This window comes from Mauremys reevesii, linkage group 6 (assembly GCF_016161935.1).
Source record: "Mauremys reevesii isolate NIE-2019 linkage group 6, ASM1616193v1, whole genome shotgun sequence".
NCBI lineage: Eukaryota > Metazoa > Chordata > Testudines > Geoemydidae > Mauremys > Mauremys reevesii.
The window spans coordinates 121,218,197-121,235,889 of NC_052628.1; the positions used below are offsets into that span (position 1 = coordinate 121,218,197).

At 51.0% G+C, this 17,693-nt stretch overlaps 1 protein-coding gene across 2 annotated transcripts in view; it reads left to right on the forward strand.

Moving 5' to 3' along the window:
* LOC120408683 (glyoxylate reductase/hydroxypyruvate reductase-like) overlaps positions 1–17,693 on the forward strand; it is a 58,259-nt gene that overhangs the window by 25,675 nt on the left and 14,891 nt on the right. For both annotated transcript variants that reach the window (XM_039545855.1, XM_039545854.1), the window contains exons 2-4: positions 3,612–3,742; positions 4,860–4,932; positions 6,345–6,461. In XM_039545855.1, the coding sequence (XP_039401789.1) occupies positions 3,612–3,742; positions 4,860–4,932; positions 6,345–6,461 (321 nt within the window). The remainder of the gene's footprint in view (positions 1–3,611; positions 3,743–4,859; positions 4,933–6,344; positions 6,462–17,693) is intronic.

Genomic DNA, 17,693 nt, shown 5'->3' on the forward strand with positions numbered 1-17,693 from the left:
TTGAAGTCAAGTACGTTTTCATTCGGTTTTAAAGTTTCCCATAGGAAATCCTCATTTTTTAGTTAAAACAAATGGATATGGATTCCCCCCGCCCCCCGCAAATCCCCTCCAATCCAAATCCCTCTGAAGCCACTAGAGAGGCTCCCAGCGACTTTAATGAGTGCTAGCCTATATATGGAAATGGTGGGAATTGCCCTGTAATGGGGCGGCCTTACCCTTCCAAGGACCAGGAGGCCTCAGGCAGGCCAGCCAGTCCTGTTCAGTCAGCCCCGCCCATGCCAGATTAGCTGCCTCCCAGCCTAAACGTGCTGGATTAATTGGGGTCAGTTGACAGTCTGAGACATCCGGGCTGAGAAAAGACAGTTGGGTAGAGGAATTGCAGGGGGTGGGTTGTGGAGGGCCGGGAAGGACTCCTGAGAACGTGCCTGAGACTCAGTGCTCTGCTCCCTGACACTTAAATGGAGCCCTCAGGGTGGGCTAGGAAGAGCCCCAGTGGGGAAAGAACTCTTCGGTTGTTTGCATATTTGTGACTCTGGCAGGAGACTGAAATCTGAGAGCCACGTGAACCCTGGGAGAGACTGAAATCTGGCTGAGGAAAACTGAGGCAGGCAGAGCGATAAGTGGCCAGCAGGGACTGCTGCAAGGCAGGCGTGCCCTGCTATGCTGTATGATTTACCATAGACGGGGACGGGGGGAAAGGAAAGTTTGGCACAATTCCCTGGCAGAGATTCCTCCTACTCCTTCCCTTGGAGGGGGCAGGCTTCACCCCAGGCCTTCTCCTAACAGATCAGAGAGCAGCTCGGCCCTCCCCACACTGCCACAGAGCTGGGGTGGTTTGCTAGAGGCACAGGCCTTGGCAGAAGCGCTGGCCTCCTTGGTGCCAGGCTAATAGTGAATGGGGCAGGGTCACGAGTCTGCGTGGCATTGTACAGCTTGCCTCTCCCATACGCTGCTTTGGTTGCTAACGAGGCCGTAGCGATCTAACTAGAGAGGCAGCAGGTGGCCATCAAGGTCAAACTAAAGTTTTTGCCCAAGTCACCACTGTGTGACCGTGGTGCTGGAACGCTTTTTTCAGTGGGGGTGCTGCCTCTCCCTGTGCTGCCTCTCCCCAGAGCTGGGGCCAGGACCGGGCCGTGGCTCCAGGAGGGGACGGGAACGCGGACGGGGTAAGGCAGCTGAGGCTGGGACCACAGCTGGGGATGGGAGCAGAGCTCCGGGGGCGGGTCCTGCAGCTGGGACCCTGGCGTGGGGCCAGGAGCGGAGCTCCAGGTGTGGGGCTGATGGCCGGAACCCCGTGCAAAACCTGGGAGTACTGCAGCACGCCCCACACCCCTAGTTCCCATACCTATGGTGTGACCCTGGTTTTAAGCTGGCGCCGCTACTGGTCTCGGTGGAATTACACTGGTCTAAGAATGATGGAGCAAAGTGAAGAATTGGGCTGTATGTCTTCAGTGCTGTTTTGAATTCACCCCACCCCGCACAAACAGGCATTACCACAGCCCCCTCCTGCGTAAAGAAAGAGGCGTTTCCTCACACTTTTAGTGCAATCACTCACTTTGGCAAATAGGGAGTTAATCGGTTCACTGCCGCTGGTTAATGTGCAGTCTGGAATGACTCAAACCATGAGTATCCACCATGAGATCACACCACTAGAATCTAAAGGACATGGTATTGGTGGTAGGGACCATCTTGTGCTTTTGTGAGTGTATAGCACCTGTACAATGGGGTCCTGGGCCTCGACTGGAGCTCCTTAGCACCCTGCAATAGAAGCACGCTAAGTGATTTCTTCAGTTGCACCCATCCGGTTGGTCTGACTATGAAATTTCTCCTGTCAAAGCTTTAAAACTAAAAATAAGCAGACAGTCATTATCTCTTTTAATAAAGGAAAATTAAAATGCTGCTCCTTAGAACACAATTGCCCAAAGATTTTGGTTGCAGCTAACTAATTACAAAATCCCATGCCTTAAGAAGGATTAAATAAACTGGGCTGGTTAAAATCCCTAATGGAGAAAATATGTTGTTTTCTCCCCTACAGGAAACCTTCGAATTCTTAGACTGTTACTGCAAGATTATTTTTATAACAGCCTAAATACATGTGTTTGCACTTCAGTGAGCACAGACTTTCATCTGCTTAATAGACTCCGAATGTCACAAAACCTGAAACAATGATGCCAATTTATGATCCACATGTAAAATCTCTGGTGGTGCCACCTGCAAAAGGAAACGAATAACTGCTGTGAGCGGGGTATGATGCTCTAGATGACTGAGCAATGCAAAACTGAGACTGATGACAGGCACCAAACCCTCAACACAAAATTAAATTCAAAACCTGGCCTCTGGCTGGGCCGGTGACCTAGCCAGGAGGGGAATATGCTTCTGTCTAGGATAACTGGGTTCTGCATTCTTGCTCTTACTGCAGGGATTAAGGGCCAAACTCATCCCTGGAGTAAGTGCACTGGCTCCTGTGGAGTCACACTAGGAAGGAATGTGGCCTCTCAGATGGAGAGTGGGGTTAGTCAATTCTTGTAGCAGTTAAGCACAATACAATAATGACAGAATCATAGAAGATCAGGGTTGGAAGGGACCTCAGGAGGTCATCTTGTCCAACCCCCTGTTCAAAGCAGGACCCGGTGTAATTCTGGAGTAACCCCAGCAAAGCTAATGGATTTACATGCATAAAGTGACCACACATCTCAGTTTCACTGAGCTCATCCTGTTTGTCCATATGAAGCGTCCCAGCAAAACTGACATCACCCTCCACAGCATTGTCTTTTTATACCTTTCCCACTTGTGTTACTGAATGAAGTCCCTCTTTCAACGCATAGGGACACAGACTCTGCTTCCAGTCCCGCTGGAATGCTGGACCGAACCCAAGGAAGTTAGTAGAGTTACGCTGTATTTACACCCAAATAACTGAGAGGACAATTGTCCCAGGAGGACCATAGAACTGGTTACAGTACAATGACAGGAAGCCTTTCGCTAGAGACCATTCAAGATTTGACACCAAACACTGCAGTGGTAACGGTAGCTCTTCTGGAATTGCCTCATGTGCAAATTAGGTATCTGATAAACCCAGACTTTTAATTTTAGTGGTTCTCTTCATTTTCTGATCCTGTTTGGAGAAATAGATATTGCTTGCCCTGAAAAAATAATTCACAAGTAGCACACACCAAACAGATACTTAGCACTTCTGAGACACGTTCTCCTTTCTAAAGGGCTCCTTTGTAACTTGGCACAGAGCTCGCTGGTCCAAGAGCAGGCCAGAGAACACGCTGTGCCTCTAAGAGCCATTGCTTCCTGCCCTGCTCTCCCCTGGATCTAGGATGTTCTAGAGTAAAACATCACCGCAGGTTACCCTCGCCCAGTCCGCGGGCCCAGCCAGCTGCTCTGATTTTTAAACAAGGTGAGTACCCAGGTCTCCTCTCAGTCTCCCTCTAGCATCTTGCTCACAGGGGTAGTTGGGAGACTAGCCAGACATTGTCTGGCGCTGCAATCAGAGCAGGAGAGCAAGGGGGCTTTGCTGCCTGGTAAGGGTTGTAGCAGACTAGCCTTGTGGGCTTTACAAGCCACAGCCACGGCCCTGATACCTTTCCCCATCTCTCTTCTTGCAGCTGCAGCATTGAGCAGTGGGATTCGGATGAGCCCGTGCCACGCTCGGAACTCCTGGCGAAGGTTGCTGGGATTCGAGGTCTGTATTGCCTCCTGACAGAGAAGATAGATGCCGAAGTGCTGGATGCAGCAGGTAGGGCATTGAATGCTGCAGAAGTACTTTGAACTTGTCGGTATGAGATGCCCCCAAATGATCATGCATTCATGTCCACTCATGCTAGCGTGTTCCCATTTTACATTATTGATGGTCAGGTGTGGAAGCTCAGCAGCTGAAATGGGCTTTGAAGGGGCCCTTCTACTTCCCAGTGTGTACAGATAAAGAGGCATCTATGCTGGAATCAGTCCATGAGGCAGGTTTCTTTCTGAGTGGCCATTTCTGTGATTTGAATTAGGGTTCTGCATGCACCCTGCTATTTGACCGGGGGGTAGCCGGGGGTCTGTTTGGGTAGCTGAAGAATTATTTTTAAAATCACTTAAAGAATGAGGATCTTGTTGTAATCCAATGCTATGAGCTAAAGGAGTAAATTCATTAGCAAGTAGCAGTAGTAGGCTTTTATCCTCCGTTGCAAGAATCTGATGCAGCTTATCCTCTGAGGAGCGCTGCACAGGTATAACACAGTGGGAATGTGAGACAGCCATCTGCAGAACATGGTGTGCCGAGGGGACAGGGAGGGTACGACGGAGCTAAGATAAGCACCCATGCCCTAGCCAGTGGTCACTGTAGTGGTTGTTTGCAGGAGGAGTAATGGAAGGTTACCAGAACTATAGGGCTGGAAAGGACCTCAAGAAGTCATCAAGTCCAGCCCCTTGCTCTGAGTCTGGACCAAGTACACCTAGACCAGTCCTAACGGGTGTTTGTCTCACCTGTTCTTCAAAACGTCCAGTGATGGGGATGCCACAGCCTCCCTTGGAGGACTACTCTTGAGCTGAACTACCCTTAGAGTTAGAAAGTTTTTCCTGGTATCTAACCTAAATCTCCTTTGCTGCAGATTAAGCCCATGGCTTCTTGTCCTATCTTCAGTGGACATGGAGAACAATTGATCCCCATCCTCTTTGCAACCGCCCTTATCATAGCTGAAAACTATCAGATCCCCACTCAGTTTTCTCAAGACTCAAGCTATTGAATGTGTGCAGTAGTAGATCTCACCTAGCTCTCACCGAGCATGGAGCTGAGGCTGCCAAGGTTGTTACACAATCAAGCTCTGGTTGGATGTGAACATCAATCCATTTGTTCTCTCCTCCAACCACAGGGCCCAGCCTGCAGGTGGTCAGCACGATGTCAGTGGGCTATGATCACGTGTCTCTGGAGGAGCTGAAGAAGAGGTACAATGTGCTGTTGTGGTTTAGTCACAAGCTGTACAAATGCAAGAGTCACCACAGTCCCGTCTCCCAAGAAGGGAAATGGGGGTAGTTTAAAGGTCTGTCTGCCCTTGGGCTGGCTCAGGAGCTCCTTGTTACTTTGGAATCCCAGTCACTCCCTTCTTTGTTAGGAGCATGGTGCTATCCATCAAGATTATAAACGATGCCAAAGCAGACATCACGGAAACCCTCTTGTTTAGCACTAACTTCTATCACCATCCCCACTCTTCCTGGCCGTGTCAGCAAGACAGCCAAGGAGGTACTGGGTTTGGGGGCTGATGTCTCAGCGAGGTCAGCAATAGGAAGTTAGCAAGGAGAGCAGCTGTGCAGTCCCTGGTCTTTGTAGAATGAAGAACCTCAGTCCCAGATCTGACCCCTTTCTCGTTTGTTTGTCTCTCATACTTAGGTGACCTCCGTGTCTTTGTGACCTCTCCTATCTCCTGAAGGGGAATTCACTGCTAGTTCCCCAGGCGCTCCAGCCCCTTCTTGAAGGTTAAATAGACTGGCACCTTGCAGGAGCAACAAATGTGTTTTACAAGAGAAAGTACCAGTCAGTGTGTGATTATCTAATGCACAAAAATGAACAACGAGCCACATTAATACTATTATCTTAAACAGAACTGCACAGCATCTGCTTCTTCACAGTCAGCCACCCCACCCACCCCGTCCCTGTTTGGAATCCCTAGCCTCACCTTTTCCCTGCCATGATGCCAATCCCCAATCGCCTCAAGTGGCCCTTCTTAGGGTTTTTTTTTAATGCAGTTGCAACGTTCCCTGGAAAAACCCAATTCCTGAAACAGAGTCAATAGGAGTCAATAGATGCCTCACCCCAGTGTTGAGTTATATTTAAACCCCGAAATCTCCTCAGGTGGAATGACTAGAAGGCCTCCATTTTCAGAAGCAGCTAATGATTTTGGGTATCTGTCTTGACACGTTGGGGGGAGGGGAGGGATCAGTTTTCAGAAACCGTGGAGCACTCACTCTCTGGTAATCAGCCCCCTGGAGATGTCTCAAGTGTGGCCTGGAAAAAAAGAATACCAAAATTTGGCTCAGTGGTGATCCCAGCTATAATGCTCAAAGTTCACCAAAATATTTTTGTATACAATGTAGAGGCTCAATGACTTTCAGCGAGTTTCCCGTCCATCGCGAACCCCCAACAAGATGTGCTGGGTTTTCATACTGAACTTTGGCACAGCTCTAATCATAGCTTCAATCCAAGACCTTTCTGTAAGTCTAGAGAAACATTTATTTCTGAGGACATGTGGCATAACCTTCGTATCCTAATCGTCTGGAAACACTTCAGATGCGACCGTTTCTACACTGAGAAGACTCCAGTGATGTGATGGTGTATTTGTTATTTGTGTTCCTTGATGCAGAGGAATCAGATTAGGATACACACCAGACGTATTGACTGAAGCAGTTGCTGAACTGACAGTTGCTCTTCTTCTGGCAACCTCCCGTCGACTGTTAGAAGCTGCGCATGAAGCTAAGAAGTAATTATTTTTGTCTTTATTCAAACTACCTCGTGAAAAACGTTTATGTTGAGTAGGTTGGTAGGAGGTGAAAGACCAATGTTTTGATGAGTAAACAACCAAAAGCTGGGGACTTAGACAAGTATTTTAGGAGCATATTCTCCTCTCTGTGATTAGCAGTTTTATAGATGATACTTCACATGACCTGAGATGAGAAAATATAGCCTATGGGTATGACTGCGCCATTCCTCTGGGTAGGGCGCCGCGCCCGAGCGTTAGGGTTCCTATGGGTAGGGCACTTGGAGCTAGGGTTCGGGTTCCTATAGGTAGGGCTGCACACCCTAGAGTTAGGATTCCTAAGAGTTCGGCACTTGGAGATAGGGTTAGGGTTCCTATGGGTATGGCTTCCCGCCCTAGGGATAGAGTTCCTATGAGAAGGGCAACCCGCCCTATGATTAGGGTTCCTATGGGTAGGGCACGTGGAGCTAGAGTTAGGATTCCTATGGGTAAGACTTCCCGCCGTAGGGTTAGGGTTCATAAGGGTAGGGAACTCGGAGCTAGGGTTAGGGTTCCTATGGATAGGGGACTTGGAGCTACGGATAGGGTTCCTATGGATAGGGGACTTGGAGCTAGGGATAGGGTTCCTATGGGTACGGAACGTGGAGCTAGGGTTAGCGTTCCTATGGGTAGGGGACTTGGAGCTAGGGTTAGGGTTCCTATGGGTAGGGAACGTGGACCTACGGGTTAGCGTTCCTATGGTTCGGGACTTAGAGCTAGGGTTAGGGATCCTACGGGTTGGGAACGTGGAGCTAGGGTTAGGGTTCCTATGGGTAGGGGACTTGGAGCTAGGGTTAGGGTTCCTATGGGTAGGTCTTCCCGACCTAGGGTTAGGGTTCCTATGGGTAGGGGACTTGGAGCTAGGCTTAGGGTTCCTCTGGGTAGGGGATGTGGAGCTAGGGTAAGTGTTCCTATGGGTAGGGAACGTGGAGCTAGGATTAGGGTTCCTATGGTTAGGGAACGTGGAGCTAGGGTTAGGGTTCCTATGGGTAGGGGACTTGGAGCTAGGGTTAGGGTTCCTATGGGTAGGGGACAAGGAGCTAGGGTTAGGGTTCCTATGGGTAGAGGACTTGAAGCTAGTGTTAGGGTTCCTATGGGTAGGGAACGTGGAGCTAGGGTTAGGGTTCCTATCGGTAGGTCTTCCCGCCCTAGGCTTAGAGTTCATATGGGTAGGGAACGTGGAGCTAGGGTTAGGGTTCCTATGGGTAGAGGATTTGGAGCTAGGGTTAGGGTTCCTGTGGGTCGGGAACGTGGAGCTAGGGTTAGAGTTCCTATGGGTAGAGGACTTGCAGCTAGTGTTAGGGTTCCTATGGGTAGGGAACGTGGAGCTAGGGTTAGGGTTCCTATGGGTAGGTCTTCCCACTCTAGGGCTAGGGTTCCTATGGGTAGGGAACTTGGAGCTAGGGTTCGGGTTCCTATGGGTAGGGAACGTGGAGCTAGGGTTAGGGTTCCTACGGTTCGGGACTTAGAGCTAGGTTTAAAGTTCCTGTGGGTCGGGAATGTGGAGCTAGGGTTAGGGTTCCTATGGGTAGGGGACTTGGAGCTAGGGTTAGGGTTCCTATGGGTAGGGGACTTGGAGCTAGGGTTAGAGTTCCTATGGGTAGGGAACGTGGAGCAAGGGTTGGGGTTCCTACAGTTTGGGACTTGGAGCTAGGGTTATGATTCCTATGGATCGGGAACGTGGAGCTAGGGTTGGAGTTACTATGGTTAGGGGACTTAGAGCTAGGGTAAGGGTTCCTATGGATCGGGAACGTGGAGCTAGGGTAAGGGTTCCTATGGCTAGGGGCCTTGGAGCTAGGGTTAGGGTTCCTATGGCTAGGGGCCTTGGAGCTAGGGTTAGGGTTCCTGTGGGTAGGGAACATAGAGGTAGGGTTAGGGTTCCTACGCTTCCGGACTTAGAGCTAGGGTTAGAGATACTGTGGGTCAGGAACGTGGAGCTAGGGTTAGAGTTCCTATGGGTAGAGGACTTGCAGCTAGGGTTAGGGTTCCTATGGGAAGGGTACTTGGAGCTAAGGTTAGGGTTCCTATGTGTAGGTCTTCCTGTTCTAGGGCTAGGGTTCCTATGGATAGGGGACCTCTAGGTAGGGTTAGGGTTCCTATGGGTAGGGGACGTGGAGCTAGGGTTAGGGATCCTATGGGTAGGGGATTTGGAGCTAGGGTTAGGGTTCCTATGGGTAGGGAACATGGAGCTAGGGTTAGGGTTCATATGGGTAGGTCTTCCCACCCTAGGGTTAGGGTTCTTATCCGTAGGGGACTTGGAGCTTGTTTTAGGGTTCCTATGGGTAGTGGACTAGGAGCTAGGGTTAGGGTTCCTATGGGTAGGTCTTCCCGCCCTAGGGTTAGGATTCCTATGGGTAGGGGACTTGGAACTAGGGTTAGGGCTCCTATGGGTAGATCTTTCCTCCCTACTGTTAGGGTTCCCATGGGTAGGGGACTTGGAGCTAGGGTTAGGGTTCCTATGGGTAGGGGATTTGGAGCTAGGGTTAGGGTTCCTATGGGTAGGTCTTCCCGCCCTAGGGTTAGGGTTCCTATGGTTCGGGACTTAGAGCTAGGGTTAAAGTTCCTGTGGGTTGGGAATGTGGAGCTAGGGTTAGAGTTCCTATGGGTAGAGGACTTGCAGCTAGGGTTAGGGTTCCTGTGGGTCGGGAACGTGGAGTTAGGGTTAGGGTTCCTATGGGTAGGGATCGTGGAGCTAGGGTTAGGGTTCCTATTGGTATGGGACTTTGAGCTAGGGTTAGGGTTCCTATGGGTAGGTCTTCCCACCCTAGGGTTAGGGTTCCGCTGGGTAGGTGACTTGGAGCTAGGGTTTGGTTTCCTATGGGTAGGGAACGTGGACCTAGGGTTAGGGTTCCTATGGGTAATGGACGTGGAGCTAGGTTTAGGGTTCCTATGGGTAGGGGACTTGGAGCTAGGGTTAGTGTTCCTATGGGTAGGTCTACCAGCCGTAGGGTTAGGGTTCCTATGGGTAGGGGCTTGGAGCTAGGCTTAGGGTTCCTATGGGTAGTGAACAAGGAGCTAGGGTTAGGGTTCCTATGGGTAGCGAACAAGCAGCTAGGGTTAGGGTTCCTACGGTTAGATCTTCCGGCCCTAGGGTTAGGGTTCCTATGGGTAGGGAACGCGGAGCTAGGGTTAGAGTTCCTATGGGTAAGTCTTGCTGCCCTAGGGTTAGGGTTCCTATAGGTAGGAGACTTGGTGCTAGGGTTAGGGTTCCTGTGGATAGGGAAGGTGGAGTTAGGGTTAGGGTTCCTATGGGTAGGGGAATTGGAGCTAGGGTTAGGGTTCCTATGGTTAGGGAACGTGGATCTAGGGTTAGGGTTCCTATGGGTAGGGGACTTGGAGCTAGGTTTAGGGTTCCTATGGGTAGGTCTTCCTGCCCTAGTGTTAGGGATCCAATGTGTAGGGTTCTTGGAGCTAGGGTTAGGGTTCCTGTAGGCAGGGGATTAGGAGCTAGGGTTAGAGTTCCTATGAGTAGGTCTTCCCTCCCTAGGTTTAGGGTTCCTATGGTTAGGGGACTTGGAACTATGGTTAGGGTTCCTATCGGTAGGGGACTTAGAGCTAGGGTTAGGGTTCCTATGGGTAGGTCTATCCGCCCTAGCTTTAGGCTTCCTATGGGTAGGGATCTTGGAGCTCGGGTTAGGGTTCCTATGGGTAGGTCTACCTGCCCTAGCTTTAGGCTTCCTATGGGTAGGGGACTTGGAACTACGGTTAGGGTTCCTATGGGTAGGTCTTCCCGCCCTAGGGTTAGGGTTTCCTATGGGTAGGGGACTTGAAGCTAGGGTTAGCGTTCCTATGGATAGGTCTTCCCGCCCTAGAATTAGGGTTCCTATGGGCAGGGGAATTGGAACTAGGGTTAGGGATCCCATCGGTAGGGGACTTGGAGCTAGGGTTAGGGTTCCTATGGGTCGGTCTTCCCGCCATAGGGTTAGGTTTCCTATGGGTAGGGAACGTGTAGCTAAGGTTAGGTTTCCTTTGGGTAGGGGACTTGGAGCTAGAGTTTGGGTTCCTATGGGTAGGTCTTCCTGCCCTAGGGTTCGAGTTCCTATGGGTAGGAGACTTGGAGCTAGGATTACTGTTCCTATGGGTAGGTCTTCCCGCCCTAGAGTTAGGCTTCCTATGGGGAGGGGACTTGGAACTACGGTTAGGGTTCCTATGGGTAGGTCTTCCCGCCGTAGAGTTAGGCTTCCTATGGGTAGGGGACTTGAAGCTAGGGTTAGGCTTCCTATGGGCAGGGGACTTGTAGCTATGGTTAGAGTTCCTATGGGTAGGCCTTCCCGCCGTAGGGTTAGTGTTCCTATGGGTCGGGGGCTTGGAAATAGGGTTAGGGTTCCTATGGTTAGGGGACTCGAAGCTAGGGTTAGGGTTCCTATGGGTACATCTTCCCTCCCTAGGGTTACGGTTCCAATGGGTAGGGGACTTGGAGCTACGGTTAGGGTTCCTATGGGTAGGAAACGTAGAGCTAGAGTTAGGGTTCCTATCGGTAGATCTTCCCGCCCTAGTGTTAGGGTTCTTATGGGTAGAGAATGTGGAGCTAGGTTTAGGGTACCTATGGGTAGGGGACTTGGAGCTAGGGTTAGTGGTCCTATGGGTAGGTCTACCAGCCCTAGGGATAGGGTGCCTATGGGTAGGGGACTTGGAGCTAGGGTTAGGGATCCTATGGGTAGGAGACTTGGAGCTAGGTTAAGGGTTCCTATGGGTAGGGGCATGTAGCTAGGCTTAGGGTTCCTATGGGTAGCGAACAAGGAGCTAGGGTTCGGGTTCCTATGGGTAGCGAACAAGGAGCTAGTGTTACGGGTTCCTATACGTAGTGGACTTGGAGCTAGGGTTAGGGTTCCTACAGTTAGATCTTCCGGACCTAGGATTAGGGTTCCTATGGGTAGGGGAATTGGAGCTAGGGTTAGGGTTCCTATGGTTAGGTGTTCCTGCCCTAGGGTTAGGGTTCCTATGGGTAGGGAACATGGAGCTAGTGTTAGGGATCCTTTGGGTACGGGACTTGAAGCTAGGGTTAGGGTTCCTATGGGTAGGGAATGTGGAGCTAAGGTTAGGGTTCCTGTGGGTAAGTCTTCGTGCCCTAGGGTTAGGGTTCCTATGGGTAGAGGACTTGGAACTAGGGTTAGGTATTCTTTCGGTAGGGGACTTGGAGCTAGGGTTAGTGTTCCTATGTGTAGGGGACTTGGAGCTAGGGTTAGTGTTCCTATGGGTAGGTCTACCCGCCCTAGGGTTAGGTTTCCTATAGGTAAGAACTTGGAGCTAGGGTTAGGGATCCTATGGGTAGATCTTCCCACCCAAGGGTTAGTGTTCCTATGGGTAAGGGTCTTGGAGCTAGGGTTAGGGTTCCTATGTGTAGCGAACATGGAGCTAGGGTTAGGGTTCCTATGTGTAGTGGACTTGGAGCTAGTGTTAGGGTTCCTATGGGTAGGTCTTCCCGCTGTAGGGTTAGGATTCCTATGGGTAAGGAACGTGGAGCTAGGGTTAGGGTTCCTTTGGGTAGGGGACTTGGAGCTAGAGTTTGGGTTCCTATGGGTAGGTCTTCCCACCCTAGGGTTCGGGTTCCTATGGGTAGGAGACTTGGAGCTAGGATTAGTGTTCCTATTGATAGGTCTTCCCACCCTAGAGTTAGGGTTTCTATGGCTAGGGGTCTTGGTGCTAGGGTTAGGTTTCGTATGGGTAGGTCTTCCCGCCCTAGCTTTAGGGTTCCTATGGTTAGGGGACTTGGAACTACAGTTAGGGTTCCTATGGGTACATCTTCCCTCCCTAGGGTTAGGGTTCCAATGGGTAGGGGACTTGGAGCTACGGTTAGGGTTTGTATGGGTAGGGGACTTGGAGCTAAGGTTAGGGATCCAATGGGTAGGGGACTTTGAGCTAGGTTAAGGGTTCCTATGGGTAGCGGCTTGGAGCTAGGCTTATGGTTCCTATGGGTAGCGAACAAGGAGCTAGTGTTACGGGTTCCTATACGTAGTGGACTTGGAGCTAGGGTTAGGGTTCCTACAGTTAGATCTTCCGGCCCTAGGGTTAGGTGTCCTATGGGTAGGGGACTTGGAGCTAGTGTTAGGGAACCTTTGGGTACGGGACTTGGAGCTAGGGTTAGGGTCCCTATGGGTAGGGAACTTGGAGCTAGGGTTAGTGTTCCTATGGGTAGGTCTACCCGCCCCAGATTTAGGGTTCCTATCGGTAGGGGACTAGGAGCTTGGGTTAGGTTTCCTATGGGTAGGTCTTCCCGCCCTAGCTTTAGGCTTCCTATGGGTAGGGGACTTGGAACTACGGTTAGGGTTCCTATGGGTAGGTCTTCCCGCCCTAGGGTTAGGGTTTCCTATGGGTAGGGGACTTCGAGCTAGGGTTAGGGATCCTTTGGGTAGGGAACGTGGAGCTAGGATTAGGGTTCCTATGGTTAGGGAACGTGGAGCTAGGGTTAGGGTTCCTATGGGTAGGGGACTTGGAGCTAGGGTTAGGGATCCTTTGGGTAGGGTACTTGGAGCTAGAGTTAGGGTTCCTATGGGTAGGTCTTCCCGACCTAGGGTTAGGGTTCCTATGGGTAGGGGACTTGGAGCTAGGCTTAGGGTTCCTCTGGGTAGGGGATGTGGAGCTAGGGTTAGGGTTCCTATGGTTAGGGAACGTGGAGCTAGGGTTAGGGTTCCTATGGGTAGAGGACTTGCAGCTAGTGTTAGGGTTCCTATGGGTAGGGAACGTGGAGCTAGGGTTAGGGTTCCTATCGGTAGGTCTTCCTGCCCTAGTGTTAGGGTTCATATGGGTAGGGAACGTGGTGCTAGGGTTAGGGATCCTATGGGTAGCGGACTTGGAGCTAGGATTAGGATTCCTATGGGTAGCGGACTTGGAGCTAGGATTAGGATTCCTATGGGTAATGGAATGGGTAGGTCTTCCCGCCCTAGCTTTAGGCTTCCTATGGGTAGGGGACTTGGAACTATGGTTAGGGTTCCTATGGGTAGGTCTTCCCGCCCTAGGGTTAGGGTTTCCTATGGGTAGGGGACTTGGAGCTAGGGTTAGGGATCCTTTGGGTACGGGACTTGAAGCTAGGGTTAGGGTTCCTATGGGTAGGGAATGTGGAGCTAAGGTTAGGGTTCCTATGGGTAAGTCTTCCCACTCTAGGGTTAGGGTTCCTATGGGTAGAGGACTTGGAGATAGGGTTAGGTATTCTTTCGGTAGGGGACTTGGAGCTAGGTTTAGGGTTCCTAAGTGTAGGGGACTTGGAGCTAGGGTTAGGGTTCCTATGGGTAGATCTTCCCGCCCAAGGGTTAGTGTTCCTATGGGTAAGGGTCTTGGAGCTAGGGTTAGGGTTCCGCTGGGTAGGGGACTTAGAGCTAGGGTTAGGGTTCCTATGGGTAGGGGACTTGGAGCTAGTGTTAGGTTTCCTATGGGTAAATCTTCCATCCCTAGGGTTAGGGATCCTATGGGTAGGGGACTTGGAGCTAGGGTTAGGGTTCCTGTAGGCAGGGGACTAGGAGCTAGGGTTAGAGTTCCTATGAGTAGGTCTTCCCGCCCTAGGTTTAGGGTTCCTGTGGTTAGGGGAGTTGGAACTATGGTTAGGGTTCCTATCGGTAGGGGACTTGGAGCTAGGGTTAGGTGTCCTATGGGTAGTGGACTTGGAGCTAGGGTTAGGGTTCCTACAGTTAGATCTTCCGGCCCTAGGGTTAGGTGTCCTATGGGTAGGGGACTTGGAGCTAGTGTTAGGGAACCTTTGGGTACGGGACTTGGAGCTAGGGTTAGGGTCCCTATGGGTAGGGAACTTGGAGCTAGGGTTAGTGTTCCTATGGGTAGGTCTACCCGCCCCAGATTTAGGGTTCCTATCGGTAGGGGACTAGGAGCTTGGGTTAGGTTTCTTATGGGTAGGTCTTCCCGCCCTAGCTTTAGGCTTCCTATGGGTAGGGGACTTGGAACTACGGTTAGGGTTCCTATGGGTAGGTCTTCCCGCCCTAGGGTTAGGGTTTCCTATGGGTAGGGGACTTCGAGCTAGGGTTAGGGATCCTTTGGGTAGGGGTCTTGGAGCTAGGGTTAGGGTTCCCAAGGTTAGGGAACGTGGAGCTAGGGTTAGCGTTCCTATGGGTAGGTCTTCCCGCCCTAGAATTAGGGTTCCTATGGGCAGGGGAATTGGAGCTAGGGTTAGGGATCCCATGGGTAGGGGACTTGGAGCTAGGGTTAGGATTCCTATGCGTAGTGGACTTGGAGCTAGTGTTAGGGTTCCTATGGGTAGGGCACTTGGAGCTAGGGTTAGTGTTCCTATGGGTAGGTCTTCCTGCCCTAGCTTTAGGGTTCCTATGGTTAGGGGACTTGGAACTACAGTTAGGGTTCCTATGGGTAGGTCTTCCCGCCGTAGAGTTCGGGTTCCTATGGGTAGGAGACTTGGAGCTAGGGTTAGGGTTCCTATGGGTAGGGGACTTGGAGCTACGGTGACGGTTCCTATGGGTAGGGAACGTGGATCTAGGATTAGGGTTCCAATGGGTAGGTCTTCCCGCCCTACGGTTAGGGTTCCTATGGGTCGTGGGCTTGGAGACAGGGTTAGGGTTCCTAAGGTTAGGGGACTCGAAACTAGGGTTAGGGTTCCTATGGGCAGGGGACTTGTAGCTATGGTTAGAGTTCCTATGGGTAGGCCTTCCCACCGTAGGGTTAGTGTTCCTATGGGTCAGGGGCTTGGAAATAGGGTTAGGGTTCCTATGGTTAGGGGACTCGAAGCTATGGTTAGGGTTCCTATGGGTACATCTTCCCTCCCTAGGGTTAGGGTTCCAATGGGTACGGGACTTGGTGCTAGGGTTAGGTTTCGTATGGGTAGGTCTTCCCGCCCTAGCTTTAGGGTTCCTATGGTTAGGGGACTTGGAACTACAGTTAGGGTTCCTATGGGTAGGTCTTCCCGCTGTAGAGTTAAGGTTCCTATGGGTAGGGGACTTGGAGCTAGTATTATGGTTCCTATGTGTAGGTCTTCCAGCCCTAGGGTTAGGGTTCCTATGGGTAGGGAACTTAAGCTAGGGTTAGGATTCATATGGGTAGGTCTTCCCACCCTTAGGTTAAGGTTTCTATGGGTAGGGAACGTGCAGCTAGGGTTAGGGTTCCTATGGGTAGGGAACATAGAGCTAGGGTTAGGGTTCCTATGGGTAGGGAATGTGGAGCTAGGTTTAGGGTTCCTAAGTTTAGGTCTTCCCGCACTAGGGTTAGGGTTCCTATGGGTAGGGGACTTGGAGCTAGGGTTAGGGTTCCTATGGGTAGGTCTTCCTGCCCTAGGGTAAGGGTTTCTATGGTTAGGGAACGTGTAGCTAGGGTTAGGGTTCCTGTGGGTAAGGGTCTTAGAGCTAGGGTTATGGTTCCTATGGGTAGGGGACTTGTTGCTAGGGTTAGGGTTCCTATGGGTAGAGATCGTGGAGGTAGGGTTAGGGTTCCTATGGGTAGGTCTTCCCCCCCTAGAGTCAGGGTTCCTATGGGTAGGGGACTTGGAGCTACGGTTAGGGTTTCTATGGTTAGGGAACGTGTAGCTAGGGTTAGGGTTCCTGTGGGTAAGGGTCTTAGAGCTAGGGTTATGGTTCCTGTGGGTAGGGGACGTGGAGCTAGGGTTAGGGTTCCTATGGGTAGCTCTTCCCGCCCTAGGGTTGGGGTTCCTATGGGTAGGAGACATGGAGCTAGGGTTAGGGTTCCTATGGGTAGGTCTTCCTGTCCTCGGGTTAGGGTTCCTTTCGGTAGTAGACTTGGAGCTAGGGTGAGGGTTCCTATGGATAGGGAAAGTGGAGCTAGTGTTAGGGTTCCTATGGGTAGGGAACGTGGAACTACGGTTAGGATTCCTATGGGTAGGGTACTTGAAGCTAGGGTTAGGGTTCCTATGGGTAGGGGATTTGGAGCTAGGGTTTGGGTTCCTATGAGTAGGGCACTTGGAGCTAGGGTTAGGGTTCCTATGGGTAGGGGACTTGGAGCATGGGTTAGGGTTCCTCTGGGTAGGGAACGTGGAGCTAGGTTTAGGGTTCCTATGGGTAGGGAACATGGAGCTAGGGTTAGGGTTCCTATGTGTAGTGGACTGGGAGCTAGGGTTAGGGTTCTTATGATTAGGGAACCTGGAGCTAGGGTTAGGGAAACTATGGGTATGGGACTTGGAGTTAGGGTTAGGGTTCCTATGGGTATGGGACTTGGAGCTATGGTTAGGGTTCCTATGGGTACGTCTTCCCGCCTTAGGGTTAGGGTTCCTGTGAGTAGGGAACGTGGAGCTAGGCTTAGGGTTCCTATGGGTAGGGGACTTGAAGGCTAGGGTTAGGGATCCTTTGGGTAGGGGACTTGGAGCTAGGGTTAGGGTTCCTATGGGTAGGGGACCTGTTGCTAGGGTTAGGGTTCCTATGGGTAGGGGACTTGTTGCTAGGGTTAGGGTTCCTATGGGTAGGGATCGTGGAGGTAGGGTTAGGGTTCCTATGGGTAGGTCTTCCCCCCCTAGAGTCAGGGTTCCTATGGGTAGGGGACTTGGAGCTACGGTTAGGGTTCCTATGGGTAGTAGACTTGTAGCTAGGGTTAGGGTTCCTATGGGTAGGGAATGTGGAGCTAGAGTTAGGGTTCCTATGGTTAGGGGACTTGGAGCTAGGGTTAGGGTTCCTATGGCTAGGGGACTTTGAGCTAGGTTTAGGGTTCCTATGGGTAGGGGACTTGGAGCTAGCGTTAGGGTTCTTAGGGGTAGGGGACTTTGAGCTAGGATTATGGTTCCTATGTGTAGGTCTTATATAAATCCATGGTACACCCACATCTCGAATACTGTGTACAGATGTGGTCTCCTCACCTCAAAAAAGATATTCTTGCACTAGAAAAGGTTCAGAAAAGGGCAACTGAAATGATTAGGGGTTTAGAGAGGGTCGCATACGAGGAAAGATTAAAGAGGCTAGGACTCTTCAGCTTGGAAAAGAGAAGACTAAGGGGGGACATGATAGAGGTATATGAAATCATGAGTGATGTTGAGGAAGTGGATAAGGAAAAGTTATTTACTTATTCCCATAATACAAGAACTAGCTGTCACCAAATGAAATTATTAGGCAGCAGGTTTAAAACAAATAAAAGGAAGTTCTTCTTCACGCAGCGCACAGTCAACTTGTGGAACTCCTTACCTGAGGAGGTTGTGAAGGCTAGAACTATAACAATGTTTAAAAGGGGACTGGATAAATTCATGGTGGCTAAGTCCATAAATGGCTATTAGCCAGGATGGGTACGAATGGTGTCCCTAGCCTCTGT